Genomic DNA, 20,776 nt, shown 5'->3' with positions numbered 1-20,776 from the left:
AGCTGAGCCTTGAGGGTACAGCAAAGATGCCACCCGCTCTCGTTGCAGATGTTTCAAAAATGTCAAGCTAAACATGTGGAAAATTCAGTAATATGATCAGGTTTGTTATTGCTTTTTAATTCGTAGTTGTAGTCTGCTTTTTAAAGACATATCCATGTTTTCAAACATGATTATCCAGATGTACACTATTGATTTTTATAAGATAATGATTGAAATTAACAAAGGATTTTCTCTGGGGAAGTTTAAAATAGTGGGATCTTATTCTCCATTTAAAGCTGATTTGATTTTCAAAAAATGGGGCTCTTCACACAAATTTAGAAGAGAAAATCAATTGCAAATAGATGTGGTATGTATGGCATTTTATAGTTTTTTTATTCTTCCAGAGGCTCCTATGGATGTTCCATGGCAATTGACAGATAACAATGAAAGGAGTTTGTCTCACTAGAAAAATAGCTCATTTTAGATCTAAGGAAAAGCTGGAAGCAACATTTAGTTGATACAAAGTAGTACTTGTGTCAAATAAAACAAAATCGATAACATGGCATATTGTGACAATTGGGCAATATATTAAAAGGCAGACGAAGGCGATTAAACATGAAATGCTACATGACAGATAACGGGAAAATGTATCTAATTGAAAGACTAGATTGTATTACCACATTGTACCAACCACCGTGCTCATGTCCTGTCTCCCAATCCATCACAAAGTCTTGTCTTTGCTTTGAGATTGCAAACGAGTTTCTTAGTAGAGTTGCATAGTGTCTTACACTTGAAGAGCACTGCAGCATTAGTGCATTTTGATTTATACACATCAGGGTTTAGTCCCTTTGTATAAGAGGTATATTTAAGCGTTTGCCACTCTTAAAATTTAGAGAGATGGGAGGAGGAATGGAGCAATCATTTCATTGTGAGTCTCCTCCTTTAATACATCTTTAAAAACTTAACCACAGATTGTATATTAGCAGGTTAAATTTAGAATAATCACGAATACTAGTTCACATTTAAAAAAAATTAAATATAAACTCTTCAAACACAGTACTCCCCTAGAGTTTTCATTAATATACACAATTCATTTAAAAACTTGAAATTTGGTACCATACTGCAGAACTAATTGATAAGTAAGCATTCTGAAGTCTTGGAAATAGATTGATTTTAATCATTTTTAGATCCTTATATCTATACTTTTATCATAATATATTTTTACACAGCTACTGTTGATAATTTAGAACCATTTTTCATGATTTCGTATCACTATGAAGTAATAGATGCTTTGATGATGTAAAGTGGGATTGTAGAATTAGTATTTCTGGTGGAGGCGTTATCGCCATCAGCATCACCACATTTGTGGAATTTAGTATTAAATTACCATTACATATGGTAATGGTAATTAATTTTTGTCCTGTTTTGTTTTTGCTTTTGTTTTTTGCTTTCCTTCTCACCCTGATTTTATTTTATTCATTCATTCATTTCTCTTTATTGAGGTAACAGGGTTTATGTCATTGTTTGTGTTTTTAGAAACATAGGACCTCCCCACTCAGGTGTTGTTTCCTCATCATACCCACCACTGACACCCACAGTCCCCCTATATACCATCGTTCATTGTTCTCCCTCCTCACACTCTCACCCCACCTCTGCTCTCTGGAGCCCTAGTTCTATTGTCAGCTTTAAAGGATAAGATAAAGTCAAACTAAGAATGGTGGTTAATTTTAAAAGCCTTGTAATTTTCCTAACAACACTATGAAGTAGGGCTTTCATCTCTATTTTACAGTAGGTAGAACTGAGGTGCAGAGAGGTTAAGTAAATTGTTTAAGTACCACAGCTCAGAAGTGACAGTACTTCTTACCTCGGCTGGTCTACTCACAACCTCAACAGACCTCACCTGACTTATATTTTCATCCATTATGCTATATTACTTCCCCAAATAATAGTATAGCATCTATGTATAATATTACTCATAACATTACTTGCTAACATTATTGAGCACAATTCTAAATATTTCATATGCTTTTACTCATTAAATATAAAAAACCCAAGTTCATCAGAAGAAATGTATTTCCAGACTCGAGATCTAGAAAAAGATTGATTTTTAATATAGAATTTTTTTCATTGTGAAAGAAATCTGTACTCATTAAAGAAAGTTTGGGAAAGCAGAAAACAATCATCTCTATTTCCATTATTCAGAAAGACCAGCATAGAGTTTTCTTTTTTGCAGATAATCCTAATTTTTTGATAGGTAAATAAATATAGAATATTTGTTTGCATAATTATATTCATGTTAGAAGTTGGTGATACTCTAACAAAAAGAGAAATCGGTATGTTCAAATAAGGATTGTTCCCTTTATGATAGATGCAGTTATTGAAATTGCTTGCTTTTTTACCTTTTGTTAAGATGCAGTCTGAACAGAGCCATAAATCCCCATTTTCATGGGCTCATTCAAATGGTCTGTTTAGGTCCATTCCTGGTGATATTGCCACCAGCTTTTTTAATACTACAGCTTTCCCATCCTCAATATTGACTATTCTTAGTAGGCTGAACTTCATTTTTCAAGAAAAGTGAAAGATTCCTGTGTCTTCTAAGCCATTGGTTTCTTGTCTATATACCTGAAAAGTAATCTGATTATTCATTTATTTATTTATTTTTAAAGATTTTTTTTTTTTTAAGATTTATTTATTTATTTACACAAGCACTGGGTACAGTCAGAGGCGTGGGAGGGTGAGAGGATTCACCAGAGCCAGAGCGGGGAGCAGCGGGCACAGCAGGAGAGGTCTACTTGCCATGTGGGACCCTCACCGGTGGCTGGGGATCAAACCAGCGCTGCAGAGGCTGTAGGCAGCTTCGCAGCCCAGTGCTCAACCGCTGCGCACCAGGGGAGGCCCAGATTTATTTATTCTTTTACACAAGAATCGGGGCACAGAGACCGGGCGTGCAGGGGAGCGCGTCCCCAGCACTGGCATTTTGCAGCAGGGACCTTTCTTGCTGGAGACTGTGTGAACCCAGAAGAAGGCTCACCGAGGAGACAGAGGTTAAGCTGGGAGGCTTGCCCATGCCGGGCACCTTCTAGCCTGCAGTTCCAGCCCAGAGGGGAGCAGCACCCACCGCTGGGGCAGACCGGGCGTGCAGGGGAGCGCATTCCCACATCGCCATTTTGCAGCAGGGACCTTTCTTGCTGGAGACTGTGTGAACCCAGCAGAAGGCTCTCAGAGGAGACAGAGGTAAGCTGGGAGGCTTGCCCATGCCGGGCGCCTTCTAGCCTGCAGTTCCAGCCCAGAGGAGAGCAGCACCCACCGCTGGGGCAGACCAGGCGTGCAGGGGAGCGCGTCCCCTGCACCAGCATTTTGCAGCAGGGACCTTTCTTTCTGGAGACTGTGTGAACCCAGCAGAAGGCTCACTGAGGAGACAGAGCAGGGACCTTTCTTTGCTGGAGACTTGTGAACCCAGCAGAAGTTCCCCAGAGGAGCCAGTGGTGAGCTGGGAAGGTCGCCCAAGATGACGGCCAGTACCAGCAACACAGTTTCACAAGGAATACGGCAAATTAGAAAACAGGCAGTAGGGAGTAGAAAAACCACATGCAACCCAGCAACTCCTCAGCAAAAAAGCACACCGCAAAAAGAAAACCATCTACCAGATTGCAACGACAGTAACTTGGAAGAACTTCTGAGCCTTCCAGATAGAGAATTTAAAATTGCTGTGATTAAAAAAACTGACAGAAGTCATAAAGGAAAACAATGATAAGGGGAAAATAATTAATGACCAGAAGAATGAAATTGAGTCCCTAAAGAGGGAAGTAAAAGAAATGCAGGAGATCAAAGAATTAATGGAGACGCTAAAGAACTCTGGGAAAAGCAATGAAAGCAGAATAGATGAAATGGAAGAACGAATAAGTACTCTTGAAGACACAGAAATAAGAAGAACTGAAACAGAAAAGGAAGGAGAAGTATGAAGGAAAAAGACCGAAGAAAGACTTCGGGAACTATCTGACTCCATGAGGAAAGGAAATATAAGAGTTATAGGAATCCCAGAAGGAGAGGAGAGAGATGTAGGAACAGAGAAAATATTCATGGATATAATTGAAGAGAACTTCCCAAACGCGAAGAAGGAGCTGAAAATTGATATACAAGAAGCAAGAAGAACACCAAACTTCCATGACGAAAGGAAAAATACAGCAAGACACATAATAGTAAAGCTCCCAAGAATCCAAGACAAGGAAAAAATAATGAAACTAACAAGAGGGAAGAAACAGATAACATTCAAAGGGAAACCAATCAGACTGACATCAGACTTCTCTGAAGAAACACTACGGGCAAGGAGAGAGTGGAGGGACATAGTCAACAGACTCCAAGAAAACAGATGCCAACCAAGAATACTCTATCCCGCAAAGCTCTCCTTCCTCTTTGAAGAAAGAATAAGGACCTTCCCAGACAAACAGAAACTCTGGAATTTTATTACGACTAAACCCCCACTCCAAAAAATACTACAAGGAGTCCTAAAGCCAGAACCTCAGAGGGATGAATAACAACAAAAGAAGGCCAAAGAAAGTTATTAAAAGAATAAATAAATAAAATCAAAGGAAAGACAAACACAATGGCAAATACAGATGCTAACATATCAATACTAACTCTAAATGTAAATGGACTAAACTCTCCAATAAAAAGACACAGAGTTGCAGGCTGGATTAAGAAACAAAACCCAACCTTTTGCTGTCTCCAGGAAACACATTTAGCTGCAAAAGATAAAAATAGACTCAAAGTTAAAGGATGGAAAACAATTCTACAAGCAAATGGACCAAAAAAGAAGGCAGGAACAGCTATACTCATATCAGATAAAACAGATTTCAAACTTAAAAAGATAAAAAGAGACCCCAGTGGTCATTACATTATGATCAAGGGGATAATACTTCAAGAAGAAATAACACTCATTAACATATATTCACTAAACGAAGGAGCACCAAAATATATCAGACATCTATTGGCATCTCTGAAAACAGACATCAGAGAAAACACATATGTAGTGGGAGACTTCAACACACCACTATCAACAATGGATAGATCAACAAGACAAAAAATAAGTAAAGACACTAAAGCTCTAAATAAGGATCTAGAGTGCTTGGGCTTAACAGACATATATAGAACACTAAATCCACAAAAATCTGAGTATACATTTTTCTCAAGCGCACACGGATCATTCTCCAGGATCGATCATATACTGGGGCACAAGACAAACATCAACAGATACACCAAGATTGAAATCATACTAACCATCTTTTCTGACCATGAAGGCATCAAACTAGAAATAAACCATAAAAAGAAGGCAAGGTACTCTCCTACCTCGTGGAGATTGAAACCCGCACTACTGGAAGTCCACTGGACTAACGAGGAGATAAAAGAAGAAATTAAAAAATTCTTTGAATTGAATGACAAGGAGGACACCAATTTCCTAAATGTATGGGATGCAGCAAAAGCAGTAATAAGAGGAAAATATATAGCAATAAATGCTCACATCAAGAAACAAGAAAGAACTCAAAGAAACAACCTAATCTTGAAGCTCAAAGATCTAGAAAAAGAACAACAAAAAAACCCCAAAACCAGTAGAAGAAAAGAAATAATAAAAACCAAAGCAGAAATAAATGAAATCGAAACTAAAAAAACAATCCAAAAGATCAATGAAACCAAGAGCTGGTTCTTCGAAAAAATAAATAAAATAGATAAACCCCTAGCCAGGCTCACAAGGGCAAAAAGGGAGAAAGCACAAATAAATAGGATAATAAATGAAAGAGGAGAAATCACAACGGACACAGCAGAAATCAAAAGAATAATTAATATCTACTATGAACAGTTATATGGAAACAAGTTCAACAATCTAGAGGAGATGGACAAATTCCTACAACTCTACAATCACCCAAAGCTAAATAAAGAAGAAATAGAACACGTTCTATGAAGCCAACATTACACTAACACCAAAACCGAACAAGGACAACACAAAAAAAGAAAACTATAGGCCAATCTCCCTAATGAACACTGATGCAAAAATCCTCAATAAAATTTTAGCTATCAGAATCCAACTGTGTATCCATAAGGTAATTCACCACGACCAAGTAGGATTCGTTCCAGGGGCACAAGGATGGTTTAACATCCGAAAATCAATCAACGTTATCCAACACATCAACAAAAAGAAATATAAAAACCATATGATAATATCAATAGATGCTGAGAAAGTTTTCGACAAAGTGCAACACCCATTCATGATAAAAGCCCTTGAAATTCTTGGGATACAAGGAACGTACCTCAACATCATAAAGGCCATATATGACAAGCCAACAGCCAGTATCATTCTCAATGGTGAAAAGCTGAAAGCAATTCCATTAAGATCTGGAACAAGACAAGGATGTCCACTTTCACCACTGCTTTTCAATATAATACTGGAAGTCCTAGCCAGAGCAATAAGACAAGAGAAAGACATCCAAGGAATCCAAATAGGAAAAGAAGAAGTCAAACTATCACTCTTTGCAGATGATATGATAATATACATAGAGAACCCCAAAATCTCCACAGAAAAACTAATTCAACTCATCAATCAGTTCAGTAAAGTGGCAGGATACAAAATCAACACGCAAAAGTCAGTAGCCTTCCTTTATACAAACAATAAATCTGAAGAAGAAGAAATCAAAAAAACCATCCCTTTTATTATTGAAACAAAAAAAAATCAAATAAATCTAACAAAAGAGGTAAAGGACCTATACAAAGAAAACTATAAAACACTGTTAAAAGAAATAGAAGAAGACACAAAGAAATGGAAAAACATCCCCTGCTCATGGATTGGGAGAATAAACATTATTAAAATGGCCATCCTACCAAAAGCAATATACAGATTCAATGCTATTCCAATCAAAATTTCAATGTCATTCTTCAAAGAAATAGAACAATTATTGATGAAATTCATATGGAATCACAAAAAACCCCAAATAGCCAAAGCTCTCCGAAAAAAAAAGAAGGGAATGGAGGCATCACACTCCCAGACTTCAAACTCTACTACAAAGCCATAATCATCAAAACTGCATGGTATTGGAACAAGAACAGACATACAGACCAATGGAATCGAATAGAAAATCCAGAAATAAACCCACAGATTTATGGTCAACTAATATTTGACAAAGGAGCAAAAACTATGCATTGGAGCAAAGAAAGTTTGTTCAATAAATGGTGCTGGGAAACCTGGGTCGCTACATGCAAAAGAATGAAGCTTGACCACTACCTCACACCATATACAAAAATCAACTCAAAATGGATTAAAGAACTAGACATAAGACCTGAAACCATAAAATACATAGAAGGAAATATAGGCGAAACACTACGTGATTTGCATATCAAAGACATCTTTACAGACACATCACCCAAAGCAGTGATAGTGAAGGCAAAGATAAACAGCTGGGACTACATCAAATTAAAGAGCTTCTGCACAGCAAAAGAGACAATAACAAAAACAAAGAGAAACCCCACCAACTGGGAGAACATTTTTGCACCCAACACTAATGATAAAGGACTGATCACAAAAATCTGCAAAGAGCTGATGAGACTCAACAACAACAAAGAAAATAATCCAGTCAAAAAATGGACAGAGGTGCTAAAAAGAAACTTCTCTGAAGAGGAAATGCGAATGGCCAACAGGCATATGAAAAAATGTTCAACATCACTTGCAATCAGGGAAATGCAAATGAAAACTACCATGAGATACCATCTTACACCAGTGAGAATGGCACATATTAAAAAAACTAGCAACAACAAATGTTGGCGAGGTTGTGGAGAAAAAGGAACTCTCCTGCACTGTTGGTGGGAGTTCAAACTGGTCCAGCCACTATGGAGAGCTGTGTGGAGATTTCTGGACCTACTAAACATAGAGCTTCCACAGGATCCAGCAATTCCACTCCTAGGTATTTACCCAAAGAACACAGAAACATCAATTCCAAAGAACACCTGCACCCCTATGTTTATAGCAGCACTATTTACAATAGCTAAGCTTTGGAAACAGCCCAAATGCCCAAAAATAGATGACTGGATCAAGAAGATGTGGTACATATACACCATGGAATATTACTCAGCATTCAAAAAAGATAAACACATGCAATTTGCAGCAACATGGATGGCGCTGGAAGGGATCATGCTCAGTGAAATAAGCCAAAAAGAAAAAGAAAAATACTGGATGGTCTCACTCATAGCAGGAATCTAGAATACTTAAATAAGGGACCAGGAAAATGAATAATTATAAGAAAGTGAAAATCAAAATCAACAAAAACTATGAACCAGAGACACTTTTTGGGGGATGGGGGGCAGGAGGGGAGGGATTGGGGTCAGAATAGGGGGATTGCAATTGTATGGGGAATATAAAAATAAAATTTATTAATTAAAAAAAAAAAGAGTCAGGGCACAGGCCAGATGCTCAGGATGGTGAGAGGATTCACCAGAGACAGAGCGGGGAACAGAACAGGCAAACTGACTGAAACCCACTGCTGAGGGGAGCAGTGCACTAGACAGGAGAGGTCTGTCATGCCATGTGGGATCCTCGCTGGCTGGTGGAGATGGAACCGGCGCTGCAGAGGCTGCAGACAGTTTCACAGCGTGGTGTTCAATCTGATAATTTAAAAAACTTTCTGGAAGAGTCTAAAATTGGGGATTATAACTCTTCTCATTTCAAACCCTTAGACTACTTCTATTGAATTCTGGAATTTAGTTATATAGAGGAAAATTCTGAGACCTGTCTGCTCTCTTTTCCTTACGTTCAGCTTGTTTTACTTTCTTGGATACGTGTAGATGTTTCTTTATCATTCAAACATTTTTCAGGTTATTTCTGAGTTAGGTGTATTTTCCATATTTTTCCTAAAATATTGCAGTTTTATTCCAGTTTTTGAAAAGTTTTCTTCATTTATAGCTTTGATTAAATACATCCATTCCAATTACTTTTCTTTCTCCAGAATCACCTGTGACCATTTACCTTCTTTTTTTTCCCCATGTCAATTTTTTTCTCTCTCACAATTTTTCACTTTGTGCCTTTCCTCTATGTTGTGGAGAAAGCTTCTCGAGCTTGTATTTCCTACCTCCAGCATTGATTTTAATTTGGTAATTTGTTTAATTTTAATTCTTTTTCGTATCTCCTGTCATCGCTTTATCTATTTTTAAGATTCCAATATTCTTTCTCTCCTTATTACTTCCTATGTCTATTTAATGATTGCTGTTTACTGAAGTTGCAGACCACTTTTCAATCTTTTCTTTTAGATCTTGTAGTACATAGTGTTCAGAAATCTGCTTTTTCTTTGACTCTTCAGAATGTTATTCCTTTCACTTGCTCTTCAGGGTTTGCTTCCAAGTTCTTTTCTTTCTTCTTACTCTTCCTTGATCAAGAGAAATTTGTCTATAACCACTACTTGAAAGCTGCAAGGGCAAGTGACCTGCCCCTAGGTCATTCCGCTTCTTGGCTCCATAGCCAGTTGCTAAGAAATGTCCATGTTTCTTCATCCAGGGTTCTGACAGTCTTTCATTTAGTGTAATTCTATTGTACTGAGATCAGATCTTTTCCTTTTTCCACTGACCACTCTGCTTACATTTTGAGTACTTGAAAATCAAATTATAATCCCCACTGTACACTGCTGCAAGAGTTCTTTTCATTTCCCTTGTGACTGTGTGCTTTTCACTTGGGGAGCGCTCCTTCCTCCCAACACTTCCCTGTTTTTTATCACCTCTCTACCTCCCCTAATATATACACTTCCTCCCCCTTCTATTTATTTATTTTTACATTATGGACTCCAACTAGACACAGAAAGAAAGTTACTGAGGGAAGTGAAAGGTGAGGACTGATATTCAGGTGCCTCAAACAGCAGTGACCACACATTAGAGGTCTGGCTATCTGGTTTGCAATCACAGGAGCTTCCCAGGTAAAATTTTAAATGTCATCCCCACCCTCATACACAGAGGGTATGGTGATACAAAAGAAAAAGACAGAACATTCCAGACTGTTAAGGAGCAGTTTTAATAAAGAAGGGATCTTACAAGACTTGTCTTGGGCGACTGCAAGACAAGTAGATCTCGGCATCTGCCTGCCAAATCTTTCATTTTAAGATATAGAGGCCTTAACTGGGTTTAGTCACATATACCACCCAGATGGTCTTGACAACACATTACTATTTCAAGACTATGTCATTGGAGCAGCTTCTAGTGTGGGGAAGGCAAGTGGAATGCACATTCTAAGGACAAGGGAGGAGGTGAGGAATCTCTGATCGCCTGGGTCTCGCCTGGGTCTAGCTTGTAGGTCATTTGGCAGTCACTTCCTCTAAATGACCTCCTTTGACAGTTGTGCTTGATATAGGAAAGGAAATAGTTGAAAGGAAATGTTGGCTTTTAGTTCTATTTAGGTGTACACAGTAAAAGAAAGCCACAAAATATCTTATGGTCAGTGGGACTTCCTCTTGGCAATGGTAGAGAATGGCTATTCTACTTTGGGGTGGTGACTTTTCATCTCATTTTGTATCTGGGAAAATGTGTTGTCTGGAGCCTTTAGCCATAAATACACTATATCAAAAGTATTTTTATTTAAGGAATATAGAAAGCCATAATTAAATATATCCTTAGAAGTGGTCCTACCCACAATTGTAATGGCATTAATCATATATATGATTATTTATTGAACTGTGATTTCCAAGGGTGTCGTATTTAGCCAGAGGTTGAAAACCTTTTCCTATAAAAAGCCAGATAGTGAATATTTTTGACCATGTGTGCTATACAATTGGGACAACCACTCAACTCTGCCACTGTAGCATAAAAAGAGCCATTGATAATAGGTAAATGAAAGGATATGGTTGTGTTTCAATGAAAAATTATAAAAAAATGGAATGGACCAGGTTTGGTATGTGGTTCATAGTTTGCTGGCCCCAATTCAGATTATACCTTTGGAATGGCAAATCAGTAGTCAAGAATGATAGGATTCAAGTGTGTGATGGCAACAAAATAAATGACAGCACTGCTGTTTGTCCCATTTCTGTGACCCACCTCTATGCTTCCCTTCTTACTTGCCTCTGCAGTCCTGCTTATAAAGCAGCCAGCACAGATAAGATCTTAACTCACTCCCCATCATGCAGTTCTCTCATACCTTGCATGTTTTCTCTGTTTTTCCTGTTGCATTTGTTAATCTATACTTGTGAAGAAAGATTCTATTTCTGTCAATATAATATGTAATTGCAATTGGAATAGGAAAGCTTATTTTTTCTTGTACCAATCCCTATAATATGGATTACCCTCTTCCCCATGCTCGCAGGTTGACTCTGGATCTAGTTCATGTTGGTTAAGATAGACTGAGTCTAACTGTACTTCTGCTCAAGATCTGTGGTCATGACATTTGTTCCTTCTTTAGCTAAGATTGTGTAAGTCTTAATGCATTTGTCTACTACAATAAAATTACCCAATAGTATGGCATCAGATAGACCTTTATTTTACTTCCTCATTGAAATTTCATTAAGCTGAAGAGTTCTGAGATCAAGAAATGTTCAGTGTTTATAATAGATGGCCAATTTCCCCCTACTCTATTAAACAACAATGTTCATGGTATTTTACATATAGAATAATGAAGAAATAAAATAACCTAAGGCAGAGGGAGGAGTTGTTGGTAATTCCAGTCATTCGGGTGTTTGAAATAAATCCTTATTAGACAGTAAAGCATTAGCTTAACAGATATCATATAGTTGTGTTAAAAAACTAGTGAATTATGACTGGAACTTTCCTTTAAAAATTAAGATTATTTGACTGCTGTTCCCCTGCTGTCCAAAGTACATTAGCCTTTTTCTTGCAAAATGAATACCAGAACAACCATGATCATACATTTAATATTCTACTTCTTTAAGGGAAAGTGAAGATAAATATTTAGAAGAATATTTTGTATACTATAGAACTTCTTGGTCATTGAAACTTGGTTTGTTCTAACCCTTGTCCCCTTGCCTTTAATATGTCTACCTTACTGCCCTTCACGAAGGCTGCAGAGATAAGTCAAAGTGAGAAGCTGCCTCTTTGGCATTAATGAGGGGACTGTTGCTGTGAAAGTTCTTAGGGCAACAGAGACAAATGATCTGATATACTGGGGGAGAGGCAGAGTAGAAAAGGTGAGAATATATAGATAGTGCTATGTGTGTAGGGGGAGTTCTTTTAATATTTAGTCCCTGCCACCTACTTTTCTATGCACTGGCTTATTCCCAGATATCAAGAGACATGAATGATTTTTTTCGTGTAAAGTTCCTCTCCAATGCATATATATAGATGTATGGATTCACATCAAGATGCAAAAGAGTAGTGAAGCATTTATCAAGGGAAATATACTTTCACTTGAGTTTAGTGGTAACTCAGCAGGAATATAAATGCTCTTAAGTATTGGTATTGGTGTTCTGAAGCCCCACTACCAACCATTTACTATTATCAGGTCAGCTCTGTGACCTTGGGTAAGTCACACAATATATCTGTATTTCCTTCCCTTATTTGTAAAGCAGGGATAAGAGCATTTATTTTACAGGGACATAAAAAGCATTTCAAATAGTAGATGACAAACATTAAGTTACTTTTCTTGTCTTATCTTTATTATTTGTGCTTTTGTTTGTTCTTAGACAGGACTTAGAGAATGTTCAGACTTTTAAGAGTCACATTGACCAAGGAAGTGACAAAGTTCTTATCAAAGCACCAGGTCATTAGTAGATACTAAGTGAGAGGAAATTGCTGTTTGTAGATACTTGAGGTACACAATTGAGTTGGCTATGGATGAAGTTTTCCTGCTGTTGTGGATTTTGTTACCTCCTTTTGATGTATTGTTTCTTTTATTGGGTGCTAAGGATGAAACTGTAGTCCGAGTCCCTGGAAAATGCTGCCCACAGTGCTCTTCAAGATCTTGCTCTGCTGCTGGCCAAGTATACCAGGTAATCTTTGATATGCCCCGTGTAGGTGTTTCCACATACTTTCTCACACATCTGCCCTCCCTTTGCCAACCACTGTACCTCCTCACCCTCATGTCTGACTCTTTGCCAGGATTAGTAACTCAGTACATAACCGGCTTTTTACTTCTCAAGGAAAGTCTTTTTGAAAAAATTAAATCAAAGGGGATTAGAGACATAAAGGAATGTACTGGCATGTAGCACCTGGTTCATGAACCTTGGTGAACTTGCTGCGTGTACATCTTGAAGGGAAAAATGACTGTTATTGCCTGCTATCAGTTTACTTAGGTTGGAGGCATGAGAATATCTGTGTAGCTTTGGATGGATTTTGTACACTGATAACCAGATACATTATCTCCCCACTTTGCACTGGGGGAGGGATGGAAGGAGCGGGGGGGAGAGAGAAAGGAAGTGAGAAGGTGGTGGTAGTAGAACCTACAAACTTGAAGATGTAATTGGGGCAATCTAGATCACTGACATATAGTAGGCATCAAATAAAAATGAGTTCAACAAATTGAATCAATAAATAAATGTTGTCTTAGAAGTCCCTACCTGAACCAACAGTTTGTGTTACTCAAACTCAAACAACATATAAAAAATAAGCTCAATACTTTCCTTGCTTGCCAGCCACTCTAAGGAAGTCTAAATAGAAACTAGGATATGAACCTCAGTAGAGAATCTGGAACTGAGTATGAAGGGGTGTCTGAATTTTATTTAGACAGCTCACTTGAAATTTGAATGGATGTAACTAATTGGAAGAGCTTTTGTTTGTACAGCAGCTCCCTGAATAAGGTTGGTTCATTCAACATTATTTCATTATAATGTTAATGAGAAAATGAAATCCCAGTCCATTGAAACATTGAACTGAACAACAGGACCTGCTTCCCTTACGTGTTGTTTTGTTTAAAGTTACAGTTTCCAAGAACCTCTTGAAAATGTTAAATGAGGACTTACTGTACTGATTTGTGGATCCAATCCAATAGCCACTTATGTGCTAGATTAATTTCTTATAGAACAGAGAGCCTCTGTAGCTGTTAAGGTGTTTGGGCTGTAAGAAATTCCCTAAAAGTAGCTAAAGTGAAAACATTCATTATCTCATAGGACAAGAAGCAGGGCATTTGTAGAGTTGAATAACTCAAAGATATTTCAAAGATCTAAGTTTGGATTTTTCCTCCCTATCATCCTTAGCACATTGGCATTTTCTTTCTGTCTTATCTCCTCTTGTTCCCTATATGGCAGCTCGAGGCATCTCAACCTCACACACTAATAGCAGATAGACGTAAAGGGGAGACTTTTTTAAAAAAGATTTATTTATTTATTTATACAAGAACCGGGGTACAGACCAGATCTGCGGAGAGTGAAAGGATTCACCAGAGACAGAGGGGGAACAGAACAGGCAGACTGATGAAATACACTGCGGAGGGGAGCAGCGGGTGAGACAGGAGAGGTCTGCAGTGCCATTTGGGACCCTTGCCAACCAGCCGGGATCCAACCGGCCCTGCGAGGCTGTGGACAGCTTCACAGCGCTGCGCTCAACCGCCTGTGCCACCAGGGAAGGCCGGGGGAGACTTTTCTTATGAACAAGAAGAATTTTTTCTTGGACTGCCACCACTCTAGCAAACTTCTCCTAAGGCCCCCTAAGTTAGGATTAGGATGGTGTCTGTTCCCTAGTCACATGAGAAGCCAGAAAAGTAAGTATGTGGCAGTCAGAGCCGTATACTTCTTCTGGAGAAGAAGCGCTAAAGAATCACCACTGATCAGCCAACACACAGGGTCTTCTATACACCTCATTCTCCACATGCCTGGCATAGAGCAGGCCCTCAACACATCAGTGGCATATAGTTGAATGCAAATAAATCCAAGGTTCTCTTAGGACATCTAATGATTTTTTTTTTCTTAAAGGCTATTGCTACCTAAATGATCTTATTTCTCAGGAATGCCTTCAGTTTGGTTCAATTAAAAGTTGTTGTAAAAAGTGGTGTGTCTAACATGACTTTCTTTCTATTTAATGTATGTAACATTTGATTTTCTTCTTTCACTTTTCTTTGCTTTCCTCAGCATGGTGAGCAGTGGAGAGAAAATGCCTGCACCACATGTATTTGTGACCGAGGGGAGGTCAGGTGCCACCAACAGGCCTGCCCTCCACTAAGATGCGAAAAGGTACAGCAGGTCCTCAAATAATGTTTTGGTTACCACTGTTTCATTAGTAATATTAATGAGAAGAGAAAGACTCCCAACTGGGGTCACTGTCTATGCAGAGTTTGCATGTTCTCCTCATGTCTGCTTGCTCTTCTTTGCCTCCCAAATCCCAAAGATACCAGGTTCATTGGTATGTCTCAGTTGTCCCAGTCTGTGTATGTATGTGTGTGTACACCTGTCCAGGTTAGGTGCCCACCTTGTGTCCTGAGCTGCTGGTATAGGTCCCAGTTACCTGTGACTGTATTAATCTGATTGGAAAATGAATGAATCAATTGATGAATAAAGTTAAAGTTAGAAGGTTTTGGTGATGTTTTTGTGACCACAACTGTGCAGTAGGAACTTAACTCTTGTTTATGTCAATTAGCTAATGGGGAAATTGACTTTGTTTGATATCATTTTGCGTAGTTAAAGAACCTATTGATGTCATTAAGTGAGGACTCACTGTATTTGAGAGTGTGATGCTTTATACTGTGTTGTTTAAGAAATGCATTTCTTAGTCCAATGTGTCCTTCAAGGGAAACAAAATTTTTTGCTTTGTTCAGCGTATTAGATCAAGATGTGAAAGATTTGCTTCCTAGGAAGTAGGTTGAGGAGGAGGGAACTGGCCTCAGCCAGGTGAGGTAGGGAAGAGAAGCAGTGTACGGTGTTGGGACTTTGTGTCCGCCTGCCCCTTTGGCTCAGATGCTTTCTTGCTATCCAGATGCTCCCTTTACCCACCATTTTCTCTGTGTCCTTAGGGTCAAAGGCGGGCTCGGCCTCATGGGGAATGCTGTGAGGAATGTGTGTCTCCTGCCAGAAGCTGCTCATACCACGGCATGGTGCGGTATCAGGACGAAATGTGGAAAAGCTCGGCCTGTGAGTTCTGCATGTGTGACCACGGCCAAGTGACCTGCTGGCCTGGAGAGTGTGCCAAAGTGGAGTGTGCCAGGGTAAGAGGCAAAAAAGGCATTTCCACTTGGATTATCACAGGTTTCTCCAATGTGATAGTTGGCCCCTCACTTAGTCCTTGCTTCTTGGCAGCAAAGGGAAAGCCACATTGTTCACTCTCATTTCAAAGAAGCTTCTAGCACAAAGATTCTGGTAGAAAGTAAATGTCAATATTTTGTTTAAACTAGCTTGGAACAGCTACCTGGAGCTTTTTATTCTTGGTGCATCTGATTAGATTAGAAGCCCTGAGCCAGAAACAAGAAAATGGGGGGACATGATATGGCACATTCGCCTATCAGTCGTTGCAGCTGGACCAAATTGCTTGTGGCCTGCCCAACTCACTGAGAGAGCGATACAGGGGTCCTCAGGTGCTCCAGTGACCTGGCTTCTGTTGCAGGCCCCACTGGCAGCATTTGACAAAAAAGGGAGCCAGTGCCTAAGAGTCACTCTTGTGGAGTAGGGAAGAAAATAAAATGTATTTTTGTTTTGTTTTAAAGGGAGAGAGGGAACCTCATAAATAATTAACTGTTGACCTCTTTTGACTTCTGGCATTTGCAGAATTCTAGAAGAATTTCTAGAAGCTTCTAACAAAATAGCCTCTGTTTGGATTATAGAGGCATAATGTAGGGAAATTGCTTTTTTTCCCCTTTGAACTCAATTTTGACCCACTGCAAAACAAATTGCTTTTAAAGTTGTCTCCCTCACCACTCCCATCCGCCCCACCAATTTCCCGGAGGGTTGTAAACTTGAGTAGATGAGGGAAACTTGGAAGATCTGAAGCATTGGGTGTCTGTGAAGGCAATTTTCTTTCTAGTTCTTCTCCCCCACATCTCAGCTACTCTTAACATTGAGCCTGAGGAAGAACAGCCTTTCCAGCAAGGCTGTCAGTGACAGGGGTATTTTTCATGTTGCCTCCTTCTTCTAAGTCTTGGCAAAGCTGAGACATATTTAGGTAAAGAGGGTCTTTCTTCTTGCAGATTTGTTCCCCCCCGCCCCCCGGCCCATACACCTTTTCTTTTCTTTGCTATCTTTATGGGAGTCAGACGGTTGGATGAAGATGAGAAAAACCTAATCTGGCCCTTTTCTTTCCTCCCCTCTCTCATGCTGAAGCTGGGCTTCTTGGCCTCAGCAATCTGCCCAGAGGATGCTGGGTTATTTTTGTAGGTTCTAATTTGTGTGACATCCCAGGGTTTTTGGAAAATGTGGGAGAAATGATCCAAACTACCCAAATGTAGTTTGGGTACTTTAGCCCCTTGTTTTCAGCCATGTCTGAACAGAGAGCCTCACTCACAGAAAACATTTGTACTCATTATCTCCAGTGTTAATGCGTTCCCCAGTGTTTTGCCTGTCCTCATGACACCTGCCTATGGTAACTAGCATAAGACAGGGCTTCTTTTGTTCTTAGGAAAAGTGGGGAGTAACTGTTGAAATCAGTGGTGAGGACTTAAGTATTCCTTAAGTCACCCTTTAGCATTATCTCATCTCTTTCTGCTTCTGCTTTCCACCCCACCCCATCTTCTCTTTTATGAATTGAGGGATTCTAATCCCTTTAGCCTATTTCTCCTTGCAGATGATCTCCATTTTCCCAGATTTTATTTAAGGTACTGGGTTCTAAACTGGAAACATGCCAGAAGTGAAATTTTAACCAAAATGGAGTCTTGCAAAAGTTACTCCTTATCCAATTCTTTCTATGCCATATTCATGTAAATAACTCCACTGATTATGGAGTTATGAATTACATGTATTAAGAGCACCTGGAGAAAATGACAAGCCCTGCCAAGGGGAGCAGGGAAAGTGTGCTACTGGTATTTTTATTCTCTTCTTTCCCACTTTCTGCCTTGTCTAAAATATCAACATTATTTGATTTCTAATCTTGGATTCCAAGGGTGGATTAAGTTGCAGAAGAGTAAACTTCTAGAAGAAGTGAAATTACTCAGTTTCACCACTGTAATTATTACAATGCTGTAGATAGCACTGAAATCAGCACATAATTTTTCTGTTAAAAAAAGGTGAAAATGAAAATGGCACAACTGTTGTCTTTGGGATACCAAACCAAATCCCTAGATGCTGAGGCAAATAAATCAGCAATAGACTTGTACAATATAATGATTTTCATTTTTCTCTGTATTGTTATCTTTAACATGAATTCAGATGAGTAAGTCAAATGAAATGACCTTATTTTTTTTCCTTAGAAAGGGATATATGAGACATAAAATGGTAGGGGAATTGAAGCTTATAGCCAAATGCATGGAAAAAGGTAAACACTCCATCTATATGAGGTGCCTTTCCTGCCTCCAAAGAGGAAAATTCTCTCAAGAGTGTGTTTCCTTAATCTTTGTTTTGTTCCTATGGGCAGATTAAGGGAATCACATGGTCTTTCCTCTGGTGGTGGGATGTGGATGTGATTTAATGGGAAGAGGTTAGCAGAGTCCATCTGGCCAATACAGCAGAATCCTCTTAAAAAGAAAAGAATTAGTTTTGTTTCACAAAGCAATTTTTCTCAAAGCAAAAATCAAATGCTAATTGGAGCAAGCTCCCCACTGCGGTGAAGTGACGCAGTTTGGATCATTCAGACTTCTTCTATAAATAGCAAATCTATTTAGAACTTCCTACCTCACCCAAACTGAATCCTTGGTCCCAGGAGCAGGCCTGGCTGTTATTTACAGTAGCATTTGGAGACTGAGAACCGGCACCTCCTTTGCCTTATCTGGGTGAATCAGACTCCATTTTCAGTTTTGTCTGGATGCATTGTGGGGGACACTCAAGAATTACTCTTGCATTCTGTCTTAATACAAGTATATATACTTGCCTCATTTTTAAGACATTGTTTTAAGTGACTTATATTACATGTGCATAAACTCTTTTATATGCTTTGAAAGCAAATTTCACTATGTTTCTGGGTTTTGCTTTCACTACCAGCTGATTTGTCACGTTTCTGCAAAACAATTTATATGTAAATACGTCTGTTCTCTATAGCACCAACTGCTCTCTTTTGGCCTCTGATTGGCATTAAATTTTGATGGACAGTGATCTATACTGCTCCCTTCTTTTTAAAATAATCTTATAGACACTGTAAGAGGTTACCATCATTCATGTATTTTTGTGTTTCTTTTAAAAGTTTTTTTCCATTCATTAAAATCATACATACTCATTTTAGAAAATTGAAGACTCAAGAAAAGTAGAAAAGAGACTTTAAAATCTATCCATAATGCTACAATTCAAAGACAGCTAGGCAGCGGATACTTTTATTTTCTGTTTTTCTTTAGTCCATGGTTTTTAAACATAAAATATCATTGTGATTATTCTGTTTATGCAATTTTGCATTATTCAGTTTTTACCTAACATGGTTTCTGTACTTTAAATGCAATAAAGACTCCAAATTAAATAATGTCTTCATTTAAAGAAACATCACCATTCTTTAGAAAGTGAAAAGTGCTTTAGCCTATAGATATTATATTTTAATATATGCACATGAAAATTTGTCAGCAGAGATGCATTTTTAACAGCAGATTCCCGAGGAGATAGGGCTGTGATAGACTAGAATTCAGAATTATTCATTTTTTAATAGTAAGCATTTGTTATTTTGTAATAAAAAATAGAAAATTTGAAATTATTAAAATGATAAGCCTTTGAAAGGTAAACATTTACTTTCCTAGTATGGCATTTCTTTCCTTTCCCTTCTAATTTTTAAAATAGTGATTATGTGGGTTGGGTAAGTTTTAGAATATTTAAAAGATGTTGGGTTTCTACTGTTTAATTTATGCCTATGCATAAAGGGATATGTCTGATTTTGTATTCAAGGAAAAACATTGGTTTGATTTGAAGACTGTAAACAAAACCAAATTGCAAGTTCAAACCTTGTATATTTTAAACAGCCTGATCCTTTTCTGAAACTTATGACTTTCTAAGGCTATAACATTCATCTTGGCAATCCTTATTCATTTGAGTTCCTGGTCATGGAAAGGAAATTACTGGGATGATCAGTGCATAAGCATGGCCATAACGGGAAAGAAAAATCACATGGTCCATCTCCCATCACCCGGGGAGATGAAATAAGTAGTGGGCAAAACAAAGGGGTGGGCTAAAGTCTTTATTCCAGTCAGGGAATCCAGCTGCTTCACAATTTAGCACTGCCACCTGGAGATGTTAATCTGATTTGTGCCACTGCAACTCTTCTATAGGATGAAGAATTAATTCACTTAGATGGAAAATGCTGTCCTGAATGCATTTCAAGGAAGGGGTATTGTGTTTATGAAGAAAATGCAGAATTTGTGAGTATTGGGCTAATCATTAGAATTAATAATTCAAAATTAATTTAATGAGAGTATTACCTTTTCATTTCTCTCACCAATTTATATGGTCAATTAATGGGTTTATGTACCTACTATCAGATGTGAACACAGCACACGGAGCCCCCTTCTCCTGGAGCTTACCTTCCAGTATGGGTACATAGAGGGCTAATAAAACGCTGTCATGTGGCAACAAGTAATGAAGCAGTTGAAGGGAATTTGGGGAGTCCCCTCATGTAGAGAAGATTGAGTTAAACCGGAAGGAGGTGAGGGAGCATGAATGAGTGAGCAGGCAGTGAGGGTGGGGGGACATTCCAGGAAGCAGGATCAGCAATTGGAAGAAGCACTGAGGCAGAAGTGTGCTTGGCATGTTCAAGAAACAACAGGAAGTGAATATGGCTTGAACCAAAT

At 38.5% G+C, this 20,776-nt stretch overlaps 1 protein-coding gene across 1 annotated transcript in view; it reads left to right on the top strand.

Annotated features, from left to right (window-relative positions):
- The window catches only part of FRAS1 (Fraser extracellular matrix complex subunit 1), a gene marked incomplete at its 3' end in the record, with an annotated part of 442,801 nt that overhangs the window by 193,832 nt on the left and 228,193 nt on the right, over positions 1–20,776 (top strand). Inside the window, exons 7-10 of the mRNA XM_084232972.1 lie at positions 12,852–12,935; positions 15,009–15,110; positions 15,887–16,078; positions 20,258–20,347. Of these exons, the coding sequence (XP_084089098.1) occupies positions 12,852–12,935; positions 15,009–15,110; positions 15,887–16,078; positions 20,258–20,347 (468 nt within the window). The remainder of the gene's footprint in view (positions 1–12,851; positions 12,936–15,008; positions 15,111–15,886; positions 16,079–20,257; positions 20,348–20,776) is intronic.

This window comes from Talpa europaea (genome assembly GCF_964194135.1).
Source record: "Talpa europaea genome assembly, chromosome: 5".
Lineage (NCBI taxonomy): Eukaryota > Metazoa > Chordata > Mammalia > Eulipotyphla > Talpidae > Talpa > Talpa europaea.
Note: the sequence above shows the minus strand (reverse complement) of the source record. Positions and strands in the feature narration are given on the sequence as shown.